The sequence below is a fragment of the Hyaena hyaena genome, unplaced genomic scaffold, assembly GCF_003009895.1.
Source record: "Hyaena hyaena isolate Hyena2069 unplaced genomic scaffold, ASM300989v1 scaffold_128, whole genome shotgun sequence".
Taxonomy (NCBI): domain Eukaryota; kingdom Metazoa; phylum Chordata; class Mammalia; order Carnivora; family Hyaenidae; genus Hyaena; species Hyaena hyaena.
The window spans coordinates 2,155,838-2,177,095 of record NW_024080760.1 but is presented as its reverse complement, the minus strand read 5'-3'; the positions used below and the strand labels follow the sequence as shown (position 1 = coordinate 2,177,095).

The following is a 21,258-nucleotide window of genomic DNA, read 5'->3' as shown; positions in this document are numbered from 1 at the left end:
AAAACTTGTGGTTGCTATGTGCCAAGCACTTTACAGAGATTATCACTTACATTTTCTGAAACACCCCAAGGTAGTGTTATTAGGCCCTTTTCATAGATGAAGAAACTGAGGCTTAGAGAGGTTAGGTAACTTGCCAGGATCACAGTGCTGGTAAATGAACTGGAATCTGACACCAGGAGGTCCAAGAGAAAAATCTAGATCACATGTTGCCTCTTTTTCTGTGTTCTTAATTGCTATCCTACAAAATCTAAAGGAAAGTATTTTAATTTAATTTTTCATAGTCAAATATTTTTATGAATGTAAATTATATTAAAAGTGACAAGGGCATCCATTTATTCTGGGGACTCTGTCTCTGCTTAATCACCTTAAAAGTAGATCAAAAGCTTTTCATAATTATTTTATTTTGCTCCTGCCATGTGAGGACAAAGTGCAAAGGCGACCATCTACAAGCCAGAAGAGAGCTCTCACCAGAGACCAACCATGCTGGCACCTTGACCTTGGATCTCTAGCCTCCAGAACTGTGAGAAAATAAATTGTTGTTTAAGCCACCCATCCGTGGGACTTTGTTATGGCAGCCTGAGGTGACTAAGACATTCCCCCTGAGAACAGCAATGAGACAAGGATATCTGCTATCAACAGTTTTATTTAGCATCATATGAAGGTCCTAATTTGTGCAATAAGAAGCACAAAGCATAAAGAATAGACACAAAACTGTAATCATTAGAAGATGACATGCTGTTAAAGCCTCTACCCGGCCAAAAGAGAGCTGTGTTGATATACAGCTGAGTCAAAGACCCAACCAGTTCTCCAAATTGACCGGCCTAGTTCAACCAGCGCTTACTGTATGAAGGCCAAGCTTCATAGCATTAAAGTGTGAACAATTTGTTTGGTTTTGCTCTCTGTGTACTTATTTCCTTTAGAAGCCTGAGAAACAAGAAAAATTATAGAAGCAAAGGCTGTGTCAGTTCAGGATTTCAGTGTCTTGGGATTCCCCATAACAACTGATGATGACAGCTGGGGGCTACAGGGGTGGTAAAAATGATGGCCATCCAGAACACTTCCTATGATTAAGGCACTGAGTTAAATTAGCACATTTCAGGGAGTATTCCTTTAATTTAACAACTTTAGAAAGTCTTAGTCTCATCATCTCCATTTTATAAAGAAACTGAAATTGGAAAGGGTGAAGTAATTTGTTAAAATTCACACACCTAAACCTGGAATAATAAAATAATAATCTATTAGTGAGCCTGATTCCAGATTATTAGTGCTCTGATCAGAACAAAGAACTACAGAAGTGAGCCTGAGCTCTTTTGACCAACTCTCCTTCCTCCCCCTTCTGCCTCTACCGCATGCACTTAGCCCTGGCTTCAAGGACCCAAGAACATTTTCTGTGTGATCGAGAGCGAGATCCGATCAAATGTAAGCATGGCTCTCTACTCCAGCATGTGTGCCTAGGTTCACTCTTTCTATCCTTCCCTTCCTGCAGCCTGTGGGATAACCTACGGCTGAAAAATCCTTTACCAGTATTTTTTCCAATCCCGTGCCTTTCCATTTTTGGTTTGTTTCAGCTTATCAGCAGCTCTTTGTGACTTTAGGATGAAGCTCCATCTTATAACAAATACTCTAGAAGTATTTGTTAGGCACCGCTTTCTATGTGCCAAGCACTGTTCGAAATGCATCACATAGTAATACTCCTAATAATTCCTGCAATAAACTTTTGAGCTATATACTATTAGTATCTTTAATTTAGATGAGGAAACAGAGGCATAAAGAGGCCAGATAACTTGTCCAAAGTCATATAACTACTAAGATGTAAACTAATTAGAACCCAAGCGGTCTGGCTTCAGTCCATGCTACACTGCCTCTCAGGAAGTTTTTATGCTGGCCTTATCATTTCACTGAGGGCTGAAGAGTTTGTTCTTACAGATAAAATCAGAAAGGATGGAAGGGTAGGGAAGGGAGAGAAAAGGTAGTCTGGCATTTATAAAGTCTATCAAACCAACAAGAATCATTAATAATTTATACTATTCACCCTCGATTTTGAAATCTAAAGCACATAGTTGTAGCACCAAGTATAGGTATTCGTTTTTTCCCTTCTAACAAGAATGTGGTGATCATGAACATTTCAATTTTAAATTAAGAATGCACTTAGTATTACTGACCTCCAACAGACACACAAAAAAAGAAGAAGAAGAAAGACCATGCAAAAAACTGAAAAAGTTTTGGGAGTATTTTAAAAGACAAAACCTCTTATAACTAAGAATTAGTGAAATAATTATAGAAGACGGGAATAAAATCAGCAAATGAAATATGAAAATGAAAATTACCTGCCATCTAGCTTTTAAAAATTCAATGTTATTTTAAGCAACTATAATCAAAAATAGACCCAATGATTAGAGCCCTCTAAATAGCACCTGTGAAATTATCCATCAGTGTAAATAGGCTTTTTTTTTTACACGATGTCTAAACCTCCTATGAAGCAAAACCTCACACCACTAGGAGGAAGCAGCAGAACCTAGCACCCCCCATAGCACAGGACAAAGCGAATTACAGCTGGAGGGAGGGCAGAAGAAAAAACCTCTCCACCTCTGGGGAGGGCGTCTGTAGCCAAAGGCCCCATACTGACACCAACACAGGGTCCCCACTGCTGAGGGAGAAGAAGAAAACTCAGAAGTTAGCTGCCCCAGAGAGAAGGAACAGGGACGGTGAAAAAGCTTCCCACCTCCTTTCATGGAGGCCCAGGCATACAGCGCGTCCCCAAGACTGAGGCTGACCAGGACAGAACTCCACCTTTGCCACAGTACAACCTGGCACAGAATAGCAAATGACAGGGGCACCTGGGGGGCTCAGTCGGTTAAGCGTCTGACTGGCTCAGGTCATGATTTCATGGTTCGTGGGTTCGAGCCCCGCGTCGGGCTCTGTGCTGACAGCCAGCTCAGAGCCTGGAGCCTGCTTCGGATTCTGTGTCTCCCACTGTCTCTGACCCTCCCCTGCTCACACTGCCTCTCTCTCTCTCTCTCTCTCAGAAATAAATAAAAAACATAAAAAGACAAAAAAAACCATGATACATAAGAATTGACGGGCAGAACATCAGAGTCTCACATATAACTAGCTAAAATCCCAGAAAGAAGCAAAAGGAGCAGAAAACACACATGAAGAGATGATAGGTGAGAATTTTTCCACCAATAGTGAAGGACACAAAACCACAGACTGGAGAATTCTAAGCAGGGTAACTCCTAGACTTATCAGTCAAACTGCTAAAAATCAAAGAAAATCTTGAAGGCAGGCAAAGGGAGGAAAAATACTTTAAATGTAAAGAAACTAGGAAAATAGTTAAGTTAGACCTCTTGTTTAAAACTATGTAAGTTATAAAACAATGGAATGACATCTTCAAAGTATCTAAAAAAAACACCTCAATCCAGACTTACACATGGAGTAAAAATTACCTTTCAAAAATAAGAGCTAAATACTTTCTCAGACACCTCACCCTCCAACATTCCCCTTAAAAAAATGGCCAGGAGAAATCAATGTCAGCAGACATGTGCCTCAAGAAATGTTACAGAAGTTCTCCAGACTAAAGCAGTATTATTCCAGAAGGACACGGGATTCTAAGAAAACAGTTTTGGGAGCAGTTTGGCAGTTTCTTATAAAACTACACATACACTTACCATATGACCCAGCAATTTCAATTCCTAAGCGTCTGCCGAAGAGAAAGAAATACATATGTCCACATAAAAACCCGTACACAAATGTTTATAGAGGCTTTCATCATAATTGCCGTAAACAAGAGATATCCAAAATGTCTATCAACTAGTGAATAAACAAATGTGGTATGGCCGTACAATGGAATACTACTCAAAAATAAAAAAGAACTGCTGATACAAGCAACAGGAATGGGTGTCAAAAGCATTATGCTAAATGGAAGAAGCCAGACATTAAAAGACTATCCTGAGGAATAAGAAATAGAGCACTGCTGGTAGCTTGAGTAGGCGCTTGAGTACTGGGAAGGAGACTGAACAAAGGGTCACAATAACTTTATGGGATGATGAAAATATTCTGTATCTTGATTGTAACAATGGTTAGAAGACTGTACATTTGTCAAAATTCACAGAACTTATACCTAATAAGGGTGAACGTCACTTTCTATAAATTATATCTCATTAACCCGACTAAAAAAAAATCTTATAAATGCAAAGTCAATGTGATAAATAAAAACTGTTCTCTCAAATTTTAAATATAAAACCGTTTTTATTTAACTAAAATAAAAACACATTAGTCACATTGTATAAAATTTATTTCTCAAAAAAAACCCTCTCAACTGATTATCTTAGAGGATGTTTTTTATAGTATTTCACAGCACATTAATGGAAGTCAGAGAAGCATATTATCTAAGTACATTAGTACCAACACTGTAGATTTTTAGACTAGCATACTGAAGAGATGGATTTCAATCAGTAAGAACAGCTAAATTATAGGTAGGGAAAATGCTGATTAAAGGGCCAAGGAAGGTTAATGGGATTTGGGCACCTTGTCCTTTCCATAAGCTATTCTAAATCAGGTAAACTCTAAAGTACTTAGAGATTAGCAGGGGTTTTGACCTTTAGGATAAAAAAAAAAAGCAAAAAAAACAACTCTTAGAAATATGACACAGATTCTGAAAAAATATGAATTTGTTGTAGTTGTTATTTTCAGTGTTTTTTCAGTTATAATAATAATAATAATATTTTAAGTTATTATATTTCAGTTATTATGAAGCTCTGATCATGTTTAGAGTGATGATAAAAAATGAACAAAGATGAAACAATCTTTTTTGTAAAAATCATTTTATGTTGTTTTTATGCTTTTATTACAGTAATGGCACGATAAGGTTAACTATTCAGTCACTACTTAAAATACACATGTATGTACATATATACATTACATGTATATTTAAAACGATCAGAGGTATTTCAAGTACCATTCACCAATCTCTTAAAGTATGTTGTTTATTAACTGGGTCTCTTGGAAAGATATATATTCAACCGTGTATTTGTCCTCATTATTTTTCATTCTCTTTACCTAATCTGTTTTTTGTAAATTCAATTTTTAATTAAGTATACATCCAAATGGATACATGTTATATACATGACGTATAAATATCCTCTCCCAAAGAACCACCAGTCTAAAAATTTGTGTTTTTCATTCTCTTCTTTTATGTTTTAATTTTACCATGTCTGGATGGATCGCTCGATGTACATGACCCTTGAAAACAGGTTTGAACGTGGACAGAGATTTTTTTATCAATACAGTATAGAACTGTAGTTGTATTTTCTCTTATGATTTTCTTAACATCTTCTTTTCTCTTGCATACTTTATTGTAAGAATACAGTATAGAGGGGGCTCCTGAGTGGTGCAGCTTGACTCTTGATTTCAGCGCAGGTCAGGATCTCATGGTTCATTTAGAGCCCACATCGGGTTCCATGGAGCCTGTTGGATTCTCTTGTCTTCCTCACTCTCTGCCCCTCCCCTATTCATGCGCTCTCTCTCAAACATTAATAAACATTAAAAAATAACACATTACATATAATATATAAAATATGCATTAATTGAATGTTTATGTTGTCGGTAAGGCTTCTCATCAAGGTAGGCTATTAGTAATTTTGGGGGGAGTCAGTTACATGCAGATTTTTTTTACTGCAGGGGGTTGGTGCCCCTAACCCCTGCACTGTTCAGAGGTCAACTGTGTAGTCTTGCTTCCTATTCAACTTTCTATAGAAGAAATCTATTGTAGGTCTCTCCTGTAACTTGATTTTTCACTCAACAGATGCCAGACACTTGTCCATGCTGCTAGGGATAGCTGTGCTGTGATCCATTATTTGCACCACAGAGCAGCCTAATATATGAAGATATCACAACTCCTAATCTATCTTTCATGTTTTCCTCCTGATAATTCCACCCTCTCTCAAATTCCTAATTATGCTAGAATTTCAGATATATTCTTTTAAAGTATATAAAAAAAAAAGTATGTGTTTACAAGAACAATTTTTCTCAGCCAGTCCCTTCCAAGGTGCATTTACTTCCGCATCTGTTTAAACCAGTTGTACAATTACATAATTTACAGATATAGATATGAGCCAATTAAATATGAATGCAAATGGAAAGTTGTTTTTATGAAAACATTTCCCAAGTTTCCCAAGTTGAATACTTGGGAAAGATGTAATGAAAGTAGCGAAGTCAAATTGTTGAACTAAGTGTGGAAAAGACTATTGAAAAGAATAGGTTAAAAAAATTTCAGCCCTCAGATTTCCTTGCAGGTGTTTTGAAATTCTCATCACACTTTAAAGAAACCAAAACAATATATTTTGAGTGGTCCAAGACTATCAGGGGCCATGTAAAGAAAAGGCTGTGGTCCTACATCAAAAGATTGGCTAAAATATATATACTTAGAGTTCTTAAAAGAAAGTTTTTTTTACTTTTATGATTTCCAGATTTAAAAGATTTTTTTTCCTAAATGGATCAATTATCACAGTGAATCACTTCAGTAATGGATTCTACTCAATTTACTTCTACTTTTATTTCCACAAAGGATTTAGGCAACTTATAAAGAAATAAACACTAATAAATAAATTTAAAATAAGGAAATTGAAGCAATAGGTAAATTGGGCAGAAAAAATCCAACTGCACTAATATCAAAAAATGAATGTCATGTTTCCATTATATTTTGCTCAAGATAATTTGCTTCTAAGTTTTCTGGTAATTGAAACAACAAAGCAAATACAATCAGTTGTAATATTCAAATTATCAAGGAGTTTAAATCAAACTCGATACTTAGGAAAAATAACATAGAGATCAGAAAAAAAATTCTCTAGTAGAGAAATTTATAAGGTAATGACTGAAGTACCTGCAAATCTCTACGGTAAAAACAGTAACAAGTCCCATAGGGCTGTGTTTGGATGAATACACAATGTGAAACACATATGCACACATATAGATATAAATGAATGTGATATGTTTATGTGTCTATATTTTTTTAATGAATGACATAATGCCAAAATACAGTTTAGTTAAAACAATTGTAAGAACATCCTATGATGCAATTTCCCCATACTCTGACAATACACATTAATCCAGGATTAAATTTTAGAGTAACTTAAAGCAGTGGCTCTTAAAATGTTTCCTGAGTAACATACAACTTTGAAGCTCTGACCAATTCCTCCAAATCTTACAAATATTTTGGAAGTTTAAGTACCTCAAAAAGCCTAACCAGGAAGGCTAGAGTATATGATTCCAGGTAAAAAGCTCTTGGACTAGAATAGTCACTGTGATTACAAGGCCTCCATACAGTGCTTGAAAACCATTTTCTCTTAGCATTTTGAGGGGTGTTAAGCTTAAGTGCACTGAAGATGACTCCTCTTGCCAAGTACCTGGAGTGAAGCTATTTTAAGCTGTCAGTGAAATGCAGAGCATATGCTCTTAATGATCTGTTGAGCTAAGGTAGGACTCACTTCCTTTACAGAGAACTGAGCTTAATAAAGACATACATCTCAGCACATCAGTCCATGTGGAAGCGAGGAGGGTACTTGTCTCTAGAGCCAAGATTTTCCTTAGAAAGCACTTTGGATGCATTCTCAGTAGGAAATAAACAACCAGAGATTCCATGCCATAATGTACGAAAAACTTTTAGTCTAGATTTAAGTACTCCTTGGCTACTAAATAAATCCAATTAAATATAGTATCTGGTAAAGTATATCCTGTTTTTAAGCAATGTAAGTTCTAATTTATGTGACAGACTGAATTATTCCTCTTAATTCATCCACACCCGTACCATGGCCTCATTATAGGCAAAGTGCATATCCCCACCTCATGACTTTGAGCTTAATTATGTGACTTGCTTAATAACAGTAGGTAAGCAGATATGACATGAGCAAGGGCTTAAAATGTGTGTATCTGGGCTTATACTCTTGTGCTCCTGCCTTTTGCCAAAAGAATACGCCTTAGACAGCTACTGGTCCAAGGAGGATAAGAAACAAATGGACAGAAATACACCCAAGAAACAGCCTGAAACCAAGCCCAGGCTGAGCCTTGATCAGCTGAACCCCAAACCCGTGTGTGAGAAATAAAGGTTTAGGTTTGCAGGAGTTTTGGGATGATGTCTTATGAATGTTACTGTGACAATTAATAACAGACACGGTAAATACAAGTCGTAAGTTGCAAAATGTAAATATCAATAACTGAATTGCTATACTGACTGTCAGCTTTAAATCACTCGGGGCTTACACACGAAGGCGAGAAAATGGCTTTTTTCCAGGAGGGAGAGGGACAGCATACCACAGTAACAATTCTCACCCACTTTGACTAGTTTACTGAGAGGGAGGTTTCAGGCTGTTTTTCCATCTATAAGATTTATGTCTAAATAGCTCAGCAATATATCCAAGGCAAGGAGGCAGGGCAACAGAGAAGACCCATTAGGGATATTTTTAACCCTGAAATTATTTAGAATTTGGGGTGCATGGTGACACAAAGCAGACTGTAGCTGGTTTTACTGTTTTAAAATTCTCTGCATATAACATAACCCCTTATTGATTGCACCTGGGACACATGCTCCCTCTGTCTTCCCAACCCCTTCTCCCGTTGATCCCCCAAAACACCTCATGATTACTGGGACACAGAATTCCAAAAATAAAATTCTCAAAAGTAACTTACACAAAATACCTGTTATTTTTTAATTAAAATTTTTTTTTGATGTTTTATTTATTTCTGAGAGAGAGAGAGCATGAGCAGGGAGGGTCAGAGACAGAGGGAGATACAGAATCTAAAACAGGCTCCAGGCTGTGAACTAGCTGTCAGCACACAGCCCGATGCGGGGCTCGAACTCACTAACCGTGAGATCATGACCTGAGCCGAAGCTGGACGCTTAACCGACTGAGCCAACACCCAGGCGCCCCCAAAATACCTAAGTTATTATTAAGCGCAGTAGTACCAGTTCATTCAATTATTTTATGAATGGTGAAAGCTTTATAAAGTTAATCACAATGGAAAAAATTAAGGTCTCTGAATTATAACCAAATTAACATCATAATAGGAAATTATCTCAAATGTAAAGCCATTAAACTAAGCCGGTGCTTATTCACTCTAGAAATATATTCAGATCATACAAACCATTTAGTTCCTTATACCATTTTTAATGGACTCTACTGTCTTTATTCATTACGCTGGGTTTAGATATGTTGATAACTATCTCAGTATCACTGAGGATCAATGAAAAGTAAGGGTACGAATGCTCCTAGATTATTTTTTGGTAAATTAATATTGGTAATAAAGTTTACAAAGATAATATAAATCTCATTCATTATCAATACCAACATAATTCAGTAATTTTTTTAATTGCTCAAAAGGAGCTATATTTCAATACAAATTTTAATCTAAAAAAAGCAGCTATCACTTCTTGATTTCCTCTCAAATTAAGAGTAAATTAAAAGGACATTGTTAAACACCATAGTTAATGAATAATCATCTGACATTCTGAAACTACAGTCTTTCGAATTTAAGAATATTCAGAACTGTATTAACTGGAAACTGCAGCTAAGCTGAAATGCTTTAACATTAGAGTAATACATAGTCTATCTTATGTATAAAATACAGCATGTAAGCATGTAATATGTTATATATAACAGTATATACTGCTGACTTTATTTTTAAATTAACAAATCCCACCATAGATAATAAAAGTCTAAAATAACTAGCAATTAGAATTAATCCCAATGAATGCCCCCAGAATTTCTTTAAAATATTACATTTATTAAGCAAAGTTTACTTATATTTAATATAAAAGTTTACATACCTGATGCCCCAAAAACTACATCCCAGGGGGAACTAATGGGCTGTTCTTCTCCTTTAGCTCCACCTTCTTTATCTGTACCTTGAATTCCAATGCCAGCTACAGTGCTCACCACCTCAGCTTGTAGATCAATCTATAGAAATTAACACGGTTTATGCAATGCATGTTACTTTTGTGGTTTTTTTTTTCCTTTTGGTACATGAGGACTTCCAATAGAACATATATAAAGTTTTTGCAACACAAATAGTCTTAAAAATAAAAGGCTAATCAAGTACAGTATAGGGTGAGCTTGATATTCAAATGCAGAAAGCTCAGTCCTTTTCATTTCCCCATCCACCTGTTCCCCCTCCCTCATTAAAGCCTCTACCAGAACTGGTAGTGACCTCATCTTAACTGTAAAGTATGTTAAAAGAAAGTGTATTTCCAAATTTCAAAGCAAAATCTGGAAAAATGCATGTTTCTTTTTTTTTTTTTTTTGAGCAAGCACATGTGTGCAAGTGGAGGAGGGGCAGAAAGAAAGGGAGAGAATCCCAAGCAGGCTCCACACCCAGTGCAGACATCATGACCATGATCAGGTCATGATCGTGACCACGAGATCATGACCTGAGCCAAAATCAAGAGTTGGGCACTTAACTGACTGAGCTACCCAGGCAGTCCAAAAAATGCACGTATCTTAAAATTAAATGTATGTATTTCAGTTACCCTTGCCTAGTAATTGACAAAAATAGAGCTGAATGTGTGCCAGGTACTAATCCAAGAGTCATCCATTCATCCATCCTCATAATAATCCTGTGATTGTGATTTTGATTACTACTGAGGATACTGAGGCACAGATCATAAAGTAGGTTTCCAAGATCCCACAGCTACTAAATGGAGGATCTGGGATTTTAACCCAGGCAGTTCTAGCTCTACTACACTATACTGCGTCTACTTTATAAACTGAAAAACTAATCAACTCTACTGAAAATAAAGTGCTTTGGTTTCATCTTTTGAGCTCCTTCCCCTAACATTTTACCATGAAAGTTATCAAACATAAAAGTTGAAAGAATTTCACAACAAACATCTGTACACCCACCTACTATCAACATGTCACTTACTTGCTTTATCACATAAGCTATCAATCCTTCAAACCATTTATACTTTTTGACACATTTCAAAGTAAATTCTAAACATCTGTACACAGGCTCTAAATGTTCCAGCTTGCTTATCATTGATAAGAGGTCCGTATTTTTTCAGTTCCCTTTTCTTTTTTGAGGCAAAACTTACAATGAAATGCAAAGATCTTAAGTGTATTGTTTAATGACTTCTCATAAATGCATAAAACTGTGTAGCCCTAGCTTACATAAAGATATAGAATGTTATCTTCACTCCAGTAAGTCCCCTTATGCCTCCATCCAGATAATCCTGCCCCCAGAGACAAATAGTATTGTTTTTTCCATCACAGATTAGTTTTATCTAAGACCTCAGCTAAACTAAACAGAATCAAACTATATGGACACTTTCACTTAACAGGTTTCTAAGATTTATTCATACATAGGTAGTTTGTTCCTTTTTATTGCTGAGCACTATTCCACCATATGAATATACCACAGTTCATTTATTTATTTTCCTACTGATGGACATCTGGGTTATTTCTCGCTTGGGGCCTTCAAATAGGGTTGCTCTCAATATTCTCATATGAGCCTTTTGGTGAACATGTGTTTTCACTTCTTTTATGTACATACACAGGACTAAAATTGCCGTGTTACAGGGCAGGTATACGAGAAGTATAAACAAAAAATGCCAGAAGGATTTATTTACCCCAGTGGTCTATACTTTTGTATTCCCACCAACGATGTATGAAAGCTCCAACTGCTCCACTCCTTGCCAGCCTATCGTGTTGTCAGACTTCTTAATTTTAGCCATTAGAGCACTGCATTGTGTTTGCAATTTACATTTCCTTTTTAACCCATGATGTTGATCACTTTCTATTTGTCATCATTCTTACATCCTCCACTGTAAATTCTAATGTGAAATTTTAAATTTATTTTTTCTTTTATGATTATTGTTTTTGTGTCCTGTATTTGAGAAACCTTTGCCTACTTGCCAGTCATGAAGGTATTTTCATGTTTTCTTCTAAAAGCTTTATCATTTTAGCATTTACATTTAGGTCTGTGATACATCTTGAGCTGATGTTTGTATATGGAGTATAAGGTAGGGGTCATGTTTCTTCTTTCCCCCGATATGAGTACCTGGTTGCTCAAGTGCAATATGATGAAAGGACTTTCCTTTCTCCCTGGACTGCATTGATGCTTTTTTAAAAATCAAATAACCGTGTAGGTATGGGCTTCTAGACACTCCATTCTTTTGTCCTAATCTACACATCTTTTTAGAAGTATCACACTGTCCTGATTCATGTAGTATTATAGAAAGGCTTTAAATCAGATAAGTGTCTTTTAACTTTGTTTTTCCAAGACTTTTAGGTATAATAAATGCTTTGTTTTGCACCTCCATATAAATATTGGCATCCACTTGTCAATATCTTAAATAAAAAAATAAAAGTACCTCATGGAGTTTTGATTGAGATTTTTACATTGAATTCACAGATCAATTTGGAGAGAACTGACATCTTAATATTGAGCCTTCTAATCCAGTATTAGATGAATTTTTCTCAGCAATGTTACAATTTAAAGTATCTAGATATCGTATATTTTTGTTAAATTTATTCTATGTATTTTTTTAGTACTATAAATAGAGTTAAAAAATTCCAATCCAATTGACTATTACTAGTAGATAAAAAAACTGATCTTTTAATACTGAGATTGTATTCAACAACGTTCCTAATTTCTCTTATTTAAGTGGTATTTTCATAAATTTCTTATATTTTCTATCATGTCACTAGAAAATAAGGGCAGCTGTTCTTCTTCCTTTTTGGCCAGTAGGCTTTTTCTCTTTCTTGCTTTATTACAGTGGCTAGTACTTCCAGTATAGTGTGGTGAGAAGGGGGCTCCTTGCCTCGTTCCCAATCTTGGAAGGAAAGCATTCAATATTTTGCATTAATTATAGCTATAAGCTTTTTGTAGATGTCCTTTATCATATTAAGGACATTCACTTCAAGTTTACTAGTTTTATCATGAATAGAAAAACATTAAAAAAACATTTAAAAGCAATTGTATGGTTAACACCTTTTATTCTGTTACTACAGTGAATTACAGTGATTTAATTAAGCAGTATCCTCTTGCATTATTTTTAGTGGCTGTTCTATAATCTCCTGAAATTGTAAGGAATATTCATCAGTGTAACCCTATCCATATTTTTACTGAACCCAATCTGCAAAATATAATAGGCAGCTAGGGATGGGCCCTTGAAATATATCTTGATTTAGGAAATGTATCAAAAACTGATATGATAAAGAATTACTCTTGCAAAAACCCACTGGTCCAGGTGATATTACAGAGATGTTTTAATGAATATTCAAAAACTGTTAATTCCTGTGTTAGACAAATTATTCCAAAAAATAGAAAAAGAGCAAAACCTAATTAGTTAGTGTGACTCTGGTTCTAATATCAGGTGAGAACAGTACAAGAAAATATAGAACCATTTAATTTATGAACATGAATTTTAAAATATTAAAGTCTAACTTGGGATAATCAAATCCACCTTGGCTTTTTTTAACAAAATTCATGATTAGATAAGATTTATTCAAGAAATAAAAAGATGATTAAACATCAAAAACCTATTGGGGCACCTGGGTGGCTCAGTCAGTTAAACATCAAAAATCTATTAATACATTACATCAAGACACTAAAGGCAAAAAACTATATAATTATTTCAATAAATGTAGAAAATATATTTGATAAAATTATATAATAATTCTTAGTAACTAGATAGAAAGTTTAACTTCATTAATAATTTTATTTCCCAAAGCTATAGAAAATATTAAATTTCTGTAGAAAATTTACTCCCTTTTAGATTATGAGCATAACAAGATACCCTACTATTACTGCTAATGTTTAAAGGCAATTGAGGTCCTTGCCAGCAGTTTTTGAAAAAACTTTTTTAAAAAGCAGGCTCCAGGCTCTGAGCTGTCAGCATAGAGCCCTACGTGGAGCTCAAACTCACCAACCGTGAGATTATGACCTGACTAAAAATCGGACACTTAACTGACCAAGCCACCCAGGAGCCCCTTAAAAATTTTTTTAATGTTTATTTATTTTTGAGAGAGAGAGAGAGAGACAGAGCATGAGTGGGGGAGAGGTAGAGAGGGACGGAGGCACAGAATCCAAAGCAGGCTCCAGGCTTCGAGCTGTCAGAATGGGGCTCAAACTCATGAACTGTGTGATCATGACCTGAGCCAAAGTTGGACGCTTAACTTAATGAACCACCCAGGTGCCCCTTGTCAACAATAAAAGAAAACAAGACATGTAAAAACAAAAAGGGAAAAGATAAAAAGTGCCATTTGTTTTTGAAGACATCATTATATGAGAAACAAATAAGGTTTTACAGAAATGGATGAGCTGATCCTAAAATTTGTATGGAATTGCAACGGACTCATAACAGCTACACCAATGCTGAAAAAAGAAAGTGGGAGGACTCCTACTTCCTGATTTCAAAACTTATTAGAAGTTACACCAATCAGGGGCGCTTGGGTGGCTCAGTGGTTAAGTATCTGATTTTGGCTCAAGTCATGATCTCATGGTTCATGGGTTCGAGCCCTGCGGCGGGCTCTGTACTGACAGCTAGCTCAGAGCCTGGAGCCTGTTTTGGATTCTGTGTCTCCCTCTCTCTGACCCCTGTTCACACGTCTCTCTCTCTCTCTCTCTCCCAGAAATAAATAAAACATTAAAAATTAATAAAAAACAAAAGAAGTTACACAAATCAAAACAGTGTGGTATAGGCATAAGAAATGATATATAAGTCAATGGAATAGACTTGAAAGTTCCAAAATAAACCCATGTATGTATGAATAATTATTTTCTACCAGGTTGCCAAAACTCTTCAATGAAGAATAGTCTCTTCAATACATGATTCTGGGAGAACTGGATATCCACATTCAGAAGACCTCTATTTCACACCACATACAAAAAATAAATTCTAAATGCAGCAAGGACTGAACTATAAAACTTTCTCAGAAGAAAACATAGGAGTAAATCTTCATGATCTTGGATATGGCAACCAAAAGCCTAAGCAACTAAAGAAAAAAAAATTGAGAGTCCTCAAATTTAAAACTGTTCTACATCAAAAGATGTGATTAAGAAAGTGAAAAGACAACTCACAGAATTTGAGAAAGTATTTGAAAAATCACCTGTCTGATAACGGATTTGTACATAGAATATATAAAGAACTCTTACAACTCAATAATAAACACAACCCAGTTTAAAAAAAAAAAACTGGTAAAGAATCTAAAGAGACTTCTCAAAGGAAGATATAAAAGCAGTCCATAAGGAGGGGACCAGATGCTTGACATCTTTACTCATTAGGGAAATAATTATCAAAACCACAATGAGAGGCAACGTTACAACTAGTAGGAAGGCTAGGGATTTAAAAAGTGGAAACTAACAAATAATGGTGAAGATATGGAAAAATTAGAACTCACATATATTGCAGGTAGAAATGTAAAATGATGCTGCCACTGTGGAAAAGTTTCTTAAGAAGTTAAACATAAAATATAAAACATATAACTCAACAATTCTGTTACTTAGGTATCTACCCAAGAGAAATGAAAATGTATGTCCACACAAAATTTTTACATAAATTCATAACAGCCATTTAATGTCAGCCATTAAATGTCAATAAACTGCTGGGCAGACAAAACATGGTATATGTTTATACAACGGATTGCTATTCAGCAATACAATGGAAGAAATCACAGATATGCTACATCACAGATGAACTTCAAAACATTACTCAGAATGAAAAAAGCCAGACACAAAAGACCATGTATTATGTAATTCTATTTCTATGAAATGTTCAAAAGAGGCAAATTTATAAATAGAAAGATTAGGGTGGGGCCTAAAAATAGGGATTAACTGTAATTGGGCATGAGAGTTCTTGGGGGGGGGGGTGGTTAAATGTTCTAAAAACAATTTATGGTTATGGTTGTACAACCTGTTAAATTTCCTAAAAATTCAATTATATACTTGAAATAAGCGCTATGTAAAATATATCACAATACAGTTAGACAACACTAACACTACATGTTTTACAAGGTCATATGCAAATAGGAAGGTATGAATTGAATGTACCAGAATGGCAGGCAGGCTACAGGTGTGTGTTTATGCAGGGGAATAACAGGGGGATGAGAGTAGGCTAAAAAGGAATTTATAAATTACTAAATGAATTATTCTAAACAAGAGTCAGGTCTGCATGAAACAATGATGTTTGTGAAATATGAACATACGATCAATTCTCTGCAAATGAGGTCTTAAGAGTAAACTATAGTAAATATTTTAATATATTTATAAAAAAGAAGAAATAATAATTCCACATTTTTTGGGGCAGACACTAAACTAAGTCATATAATTTAAAAATAACTTCACATGGGGCACCTGAGTGGCTCAGTCAGTTGAGCATCTGACTTCGGCTCAGGTCATGATCTCATAGTTCGTGGGTTTGAGCCCCATGTCAGGCTCTGTGCTGACAGCTTAGGGCCTGGAGCTTGTTTTGGATTCTGTGTCTCCCTCTCTCTCTCTGCCCCTCCCCCACTCATGCTCTGTCTCTGTCTCAAAAAAAAAAAAAAAACTATAAAAAAATTTTTTAAAATAACTTCATGTGACATGAATTTGTTGTGATTATGCTGCTTAAAAAATATTTGAAACACAGTGAATATTCCAAAACTCATTAAGTTCGAAGGCAAGAGAAAGAACACAGAATTTTAAAAAGACAAATACACCCTGAATGTTGTGGGCTAAGTACCTTACAACTTCAACACCTTGTCAGATATCTGGGACATTACAATGAATTATACAAACATACAACCCTGAAAAGACATTGACCTTTAAGGACTTGGTAATGATAGAAAATCACTTTTTCCTAAAGTGGGAAATCAAGACATACCATGAAATCATGAGTCCTATGAAAAGGTCTACCTAAAAAAGCCTTCCTGGTCAAATAAATTTAGAAATACTTCACAGATATCCTCCCACTAATGTATTCACAATATATTAACGTATTAACGTCTCTAAGAACAAAGTCTCCAAGACTTTCAAAGAATAAATCTGCTTTAATTTGCAAATCCACAAAATCCTTGCCTCACATAACATTTTTTCAAATTAAAAGAAATATACATCAGAAAATGCTTCATTAAATATGTTATTTGCTCAAAAATGCATTCAACAAATATCTATTGAACACTTACTATGGGCCAGACCTTGTTCTAGGTACTTAAAATTTGAGCAGTAAAATCAATTTTCATCCCCTCATGGAAATTTACCTTGCAATGGTATTACAGGTTCCATCCATGTTTTTTCCTATTATATGAGGTGATAATATTGTCAAATGGGCACAAATATCAAAAGGGAGAAAAAGTGAGAAAAGCAAGGAAGTATGTGAAACAATGTGTTTACACAGGATGGGTCAAATGAACTTAGTTACTTATTTCCTAAATAGACATCAACTTAAAGACCAATGGATTATAGCCAAAATATTCATTTATATGAAATGTTTAAAATAACTAAGTACTTCTATAATGGGATACTATGCAGTCATATCATTCATATGATTAATATGGAACACAAATTTAAGTAAACTGCGAAGAGGGGCGCCTGGGTGGCTCAGTTGGTTGAGTGTTGGACTCTTGATTTCAGTTCAGGTCATGAGCTCAGGGTTGTGGGATCAAGCCCTGTGTTGGGCTGCGTGCTGAACATGGAGCCTGCTTAAATTTCCCTTTCTCTCCCTGCCTCTCTCCCTCTTTCCCACTCACACTCTCTAAAACAAAAATTAAAAAAAAAAACTGTAGAAGATTATGTATGTATACGATTCATTTATTTAAAAAAGATTTTCTAGAGACAGTCTTTTATTTACTTTTTTTTAATTTTTAAAGAGAGAGAGAGAGAGAGAGAGAGAGAGAGAGAGAGCGAGCATGAAGGGGGGAGGGGCAGTGAGATGGGGGGCCGGGGGTGGGGAAGAATCTTAAGCAGTCTCCTTGCTCAGCACTGGGCCCAACATGAGGCTTGATCTCACAACATCAGGATCATGACCTGAACAGAAATCAAGAGTTGGACACTCAGGGGACTGAAACACCCAGGCATCCCTAGAGATAGTTTTAAATACCAATTTATTTGTATAAGGCAGAAAATCACTGAAAAGACAAAAATTTTAACAATGGGGAAGCTAAAATAGATGATATGAGCCTTTTTTACCTTTCTGTACGAATTCATTTTTTTAAACAAGACCATATATAACTTTTATAATGAAATAAAACAAATTTTAAGATTGACTTCTTTATGCGTATTTCCAAACAAAGCATAAAACGTGAAGAGAGGTGGGAGTGGTAGGATCTTTCTTCTAGGTTTGAGAAAATTTAACTGAAAAAAGGACAAAGCACTGCTCTGTAAACAGTGGTTAGGGAAATATTTCGCAAGGAGGTGATTAGGGACATTGAAACAAAAGGATCAACAACAACAACAAGACATGACTGATGGTTAATCTTCTGTGAAAACTACAGACTGATACACAGAAAAGTAAGACCACTAAGAAAACAACTAAAACAAGTACCTCTGAAAAAAGCTGAATTAAGAGGACCTGCGGTGTTTTAGCATTATCCTCTCATTTCAAATATTTAAAGCAGCAATACTAGTTTTTCTAATAGCAGTATTAAAACTTCATTTTAAATTGAAAATTACCTTTCTTATAAGGTGGTTTTCAGTATCTGCCACATATATGATATTATTCCTTATGGCTACACCCTGTGGTGAATTAAAAGTTGACTCTGAAAATATTCCATCTTTTCTTCCAGGGTTGGGTCCTAAAAGACAAGACAGCCACAAGACAATTTTTTTCTTCTTAAAAAGTTATCTCAAATTAACCCCCCCCCCCATTGTTTTTCCTTTCTTTTTATCTATATAGGAAGATGGATACAAGCTGAATCTATCATGGTAATTATTTTTTAAACATATGTAAATCAAACCTAAATAAATAAACAAACAGTATTTAGAGCCTGGATTTTAATATAAATAGTATGATACTTTTACCTAAAAACTAGTGTTTCCAAAGATCTATTTTTCTCGAGAGTAGGTTTTGCTATTGACAGGGCTTACTGGATAATGGTCACTAGTGCACTTTAGTAGCATATATCAGAAGAGGATATTTCTATTTTTTTATTATTTTTTTCAAGTTTATTTATTTATTGGGTGCTTGGTGGCTCAGTCAGTTAAGCATCTAACTCTGGCCCAGGTCATCATCTCATGGTTTGTGGGCCTGAGCTCCACGTAGGCTTTGAGCTTATAGCTTGGAGACTGCTTCAGATCTTCTGTCTCCCTCTCTCTCTAACCCTCACCTGCTCACACATGCCCTCTCTCTAAAATAAATAAACATTAAGAAAATTAGTTTAGGGGTGCCTGGGTGGCTCAGTCAGTTCAGCATCCAACTTCGGCTCAGCTCATGTTATTACAGTTTCTGAGTTCATACCCGACATCGGGCTTCGCACTGACAACACAGAGACTGCTTGGAATTCTCTCTCTTTCTCTCTCTCTCTTCCTCTCTCTGCCCCTCCCCTGCTTGTGCTCTCTCTCTCAAAATAAATAAAGTTAAAAAAAAATCTGTTAAACCACAACTAACCAGTATTTCCTAAGTGTGTCTGACCACATAAGTCTTCTAAAAAACTACTATAGAAAAATTATTAATTTATCACAAGATAACATTATTCCTAAAACCATGTTTGGGAAAGGTAGCTTCCTGCTGGTGTCTCTGTTTAACAAAGGAGAATATTCATTTACATTATTTTGAAAATTATAAAATTAAAAACCTTTTAACCATTTAAATTGTATCTACTATAACAGATAATTTTTGAGCAACAGTTCTTAGCAGTACTGTCTTAAACTCAAACACCAAGTTGCCCAAACAAAAGAAACACAAAATACAGAACTCTAACAAAAATGAAAAAGAAGAAATGTGAAAAATTAAAGAGCTAAGGAAACAATATCTAGGAATACTAAGAATAGCACCAGGGCTTAAGAAGACGACTCCTTTATTTGCATTAGGAATGCAGATACCCCTACTTTATGGACTAAAGCAGGATTGCAAAGAGATGAATTCTGTTTCTTTGTTATGTTATTAGATGTCAATTCAGCCTGGATAAGCAGGATTAATAGCAATGTACTAAACAGACTTTATTAACTATGTAGATGTACTGAGCCCATTTAAAAAAAAATTTTTTTTTTTTAATGTTTTATCTATTTCTAGGAGAGAGAGAGGGAGACAGTGTGAGCAGGGGAGGGTCAGAGAGAGAGGGAGTCACAGACTGAAACAGGCTCCAGGCTCCGAGCCGGCAGTCAGCACAGAGCCCGATGCGGGGCTCGAACCCATGGACCGCGAGATCATGACCCAAGTGAAACTCAGACACTTAACCGACTAAGCCACCCAGGCGCCCCTGAGCCCATTTTAGATCTAAAACCAGGGAGATATATTTCAATACATTTCCTTGAGTTTTACTGTAAAATATATTACATATCATAATTAGAAGCAAATTTTACCTCCAATGCTGTACTGAATTTGTCCATTCTTCCAGACGACCAAAATTCTGTGATGTCCAGTGTCTGCTATTACCAATCTATTAGAAACATGGTCTACTGTTACTTTGCCAGGAAACAGCAATGGTGAAGGTGGCAAAGAATCTTTATAGAGTTTTATTTCAATTTTATTATTTCTGATCTGTCCCCTGTCTTTATAATACTTTAAAGCTATTGAAGTATATAAAAATAATTTATCTTTTTGTCCCTCTCCAATCAAAGAAAATAACATATTTCCACGAGGTCCAACTATGACCAAAGTTGGCCAGCAGGAGACTTCTAATTCTTGCCACAGGCTGGCATCTGCATCATTAACCACAGGGTGGGTGATGTTGTATCGAAGAACGGCGCTCTTAACGTTATCCAGGACTTTTTCATTTGGAAACTTAGCCGAGTGAACACCAACAATCAGAAGACCATCTAAATGGGAAAAATTGTACGTTAAACATTATGAAGTATTTGAGTCTGAATGTCACCATCTACACAATTAGACTATGGGTCATTAATAAACAGTCCAGAGATTTAAAAAAAAAAAAAAAAAAGGCAGAACTGAAAGTGTCTTCAACTGCATTTAAACACATGTATAAAAAAATTAACGCTCAAATATCATGACTTTCTTGACAACTACATAAAAATACATATGATCAAAATAATGTGGCTATTTCAGGATTAAACCTCTTTGTGTCCTTTAGAAAAAATTTAAAAAACACGTTAATTTCTTATAAAGATATTGAA

The 21,258-nt window shown here is 35.5% G+C and overlaps 1 protein-coding gene across 1 annotated transcript in view; it reads right to left on the bottom strand.

The window, feature by feature from the left end:
* NHLRC2 (NHL repeat containing 2) overlaps positions 1-21,258 on the bottom strand; it is a 59,584-nt gene that overhangs the window by 18,837 nt on the left and 19,489 nt on the right. The window contains exons 3-5 of the mRNA XM_039237636.1: positions 20,488-20,943; positions 18,640-18,761; positions 9,821-9,950 (exon numbers count right to left, since the gene is read on the bottom strand). Coding sequence (XP_039093567.1) covers positions 9,821-9,950; positions 18,640-18,761; positions 20,488-20,943 — 708 coding nt within the window. The remainder of the gene's footprint in view (positions 1-9,820; positions 9,951-18,639; positions 18,762-20,487; positions 20,944-21,258) is intronic.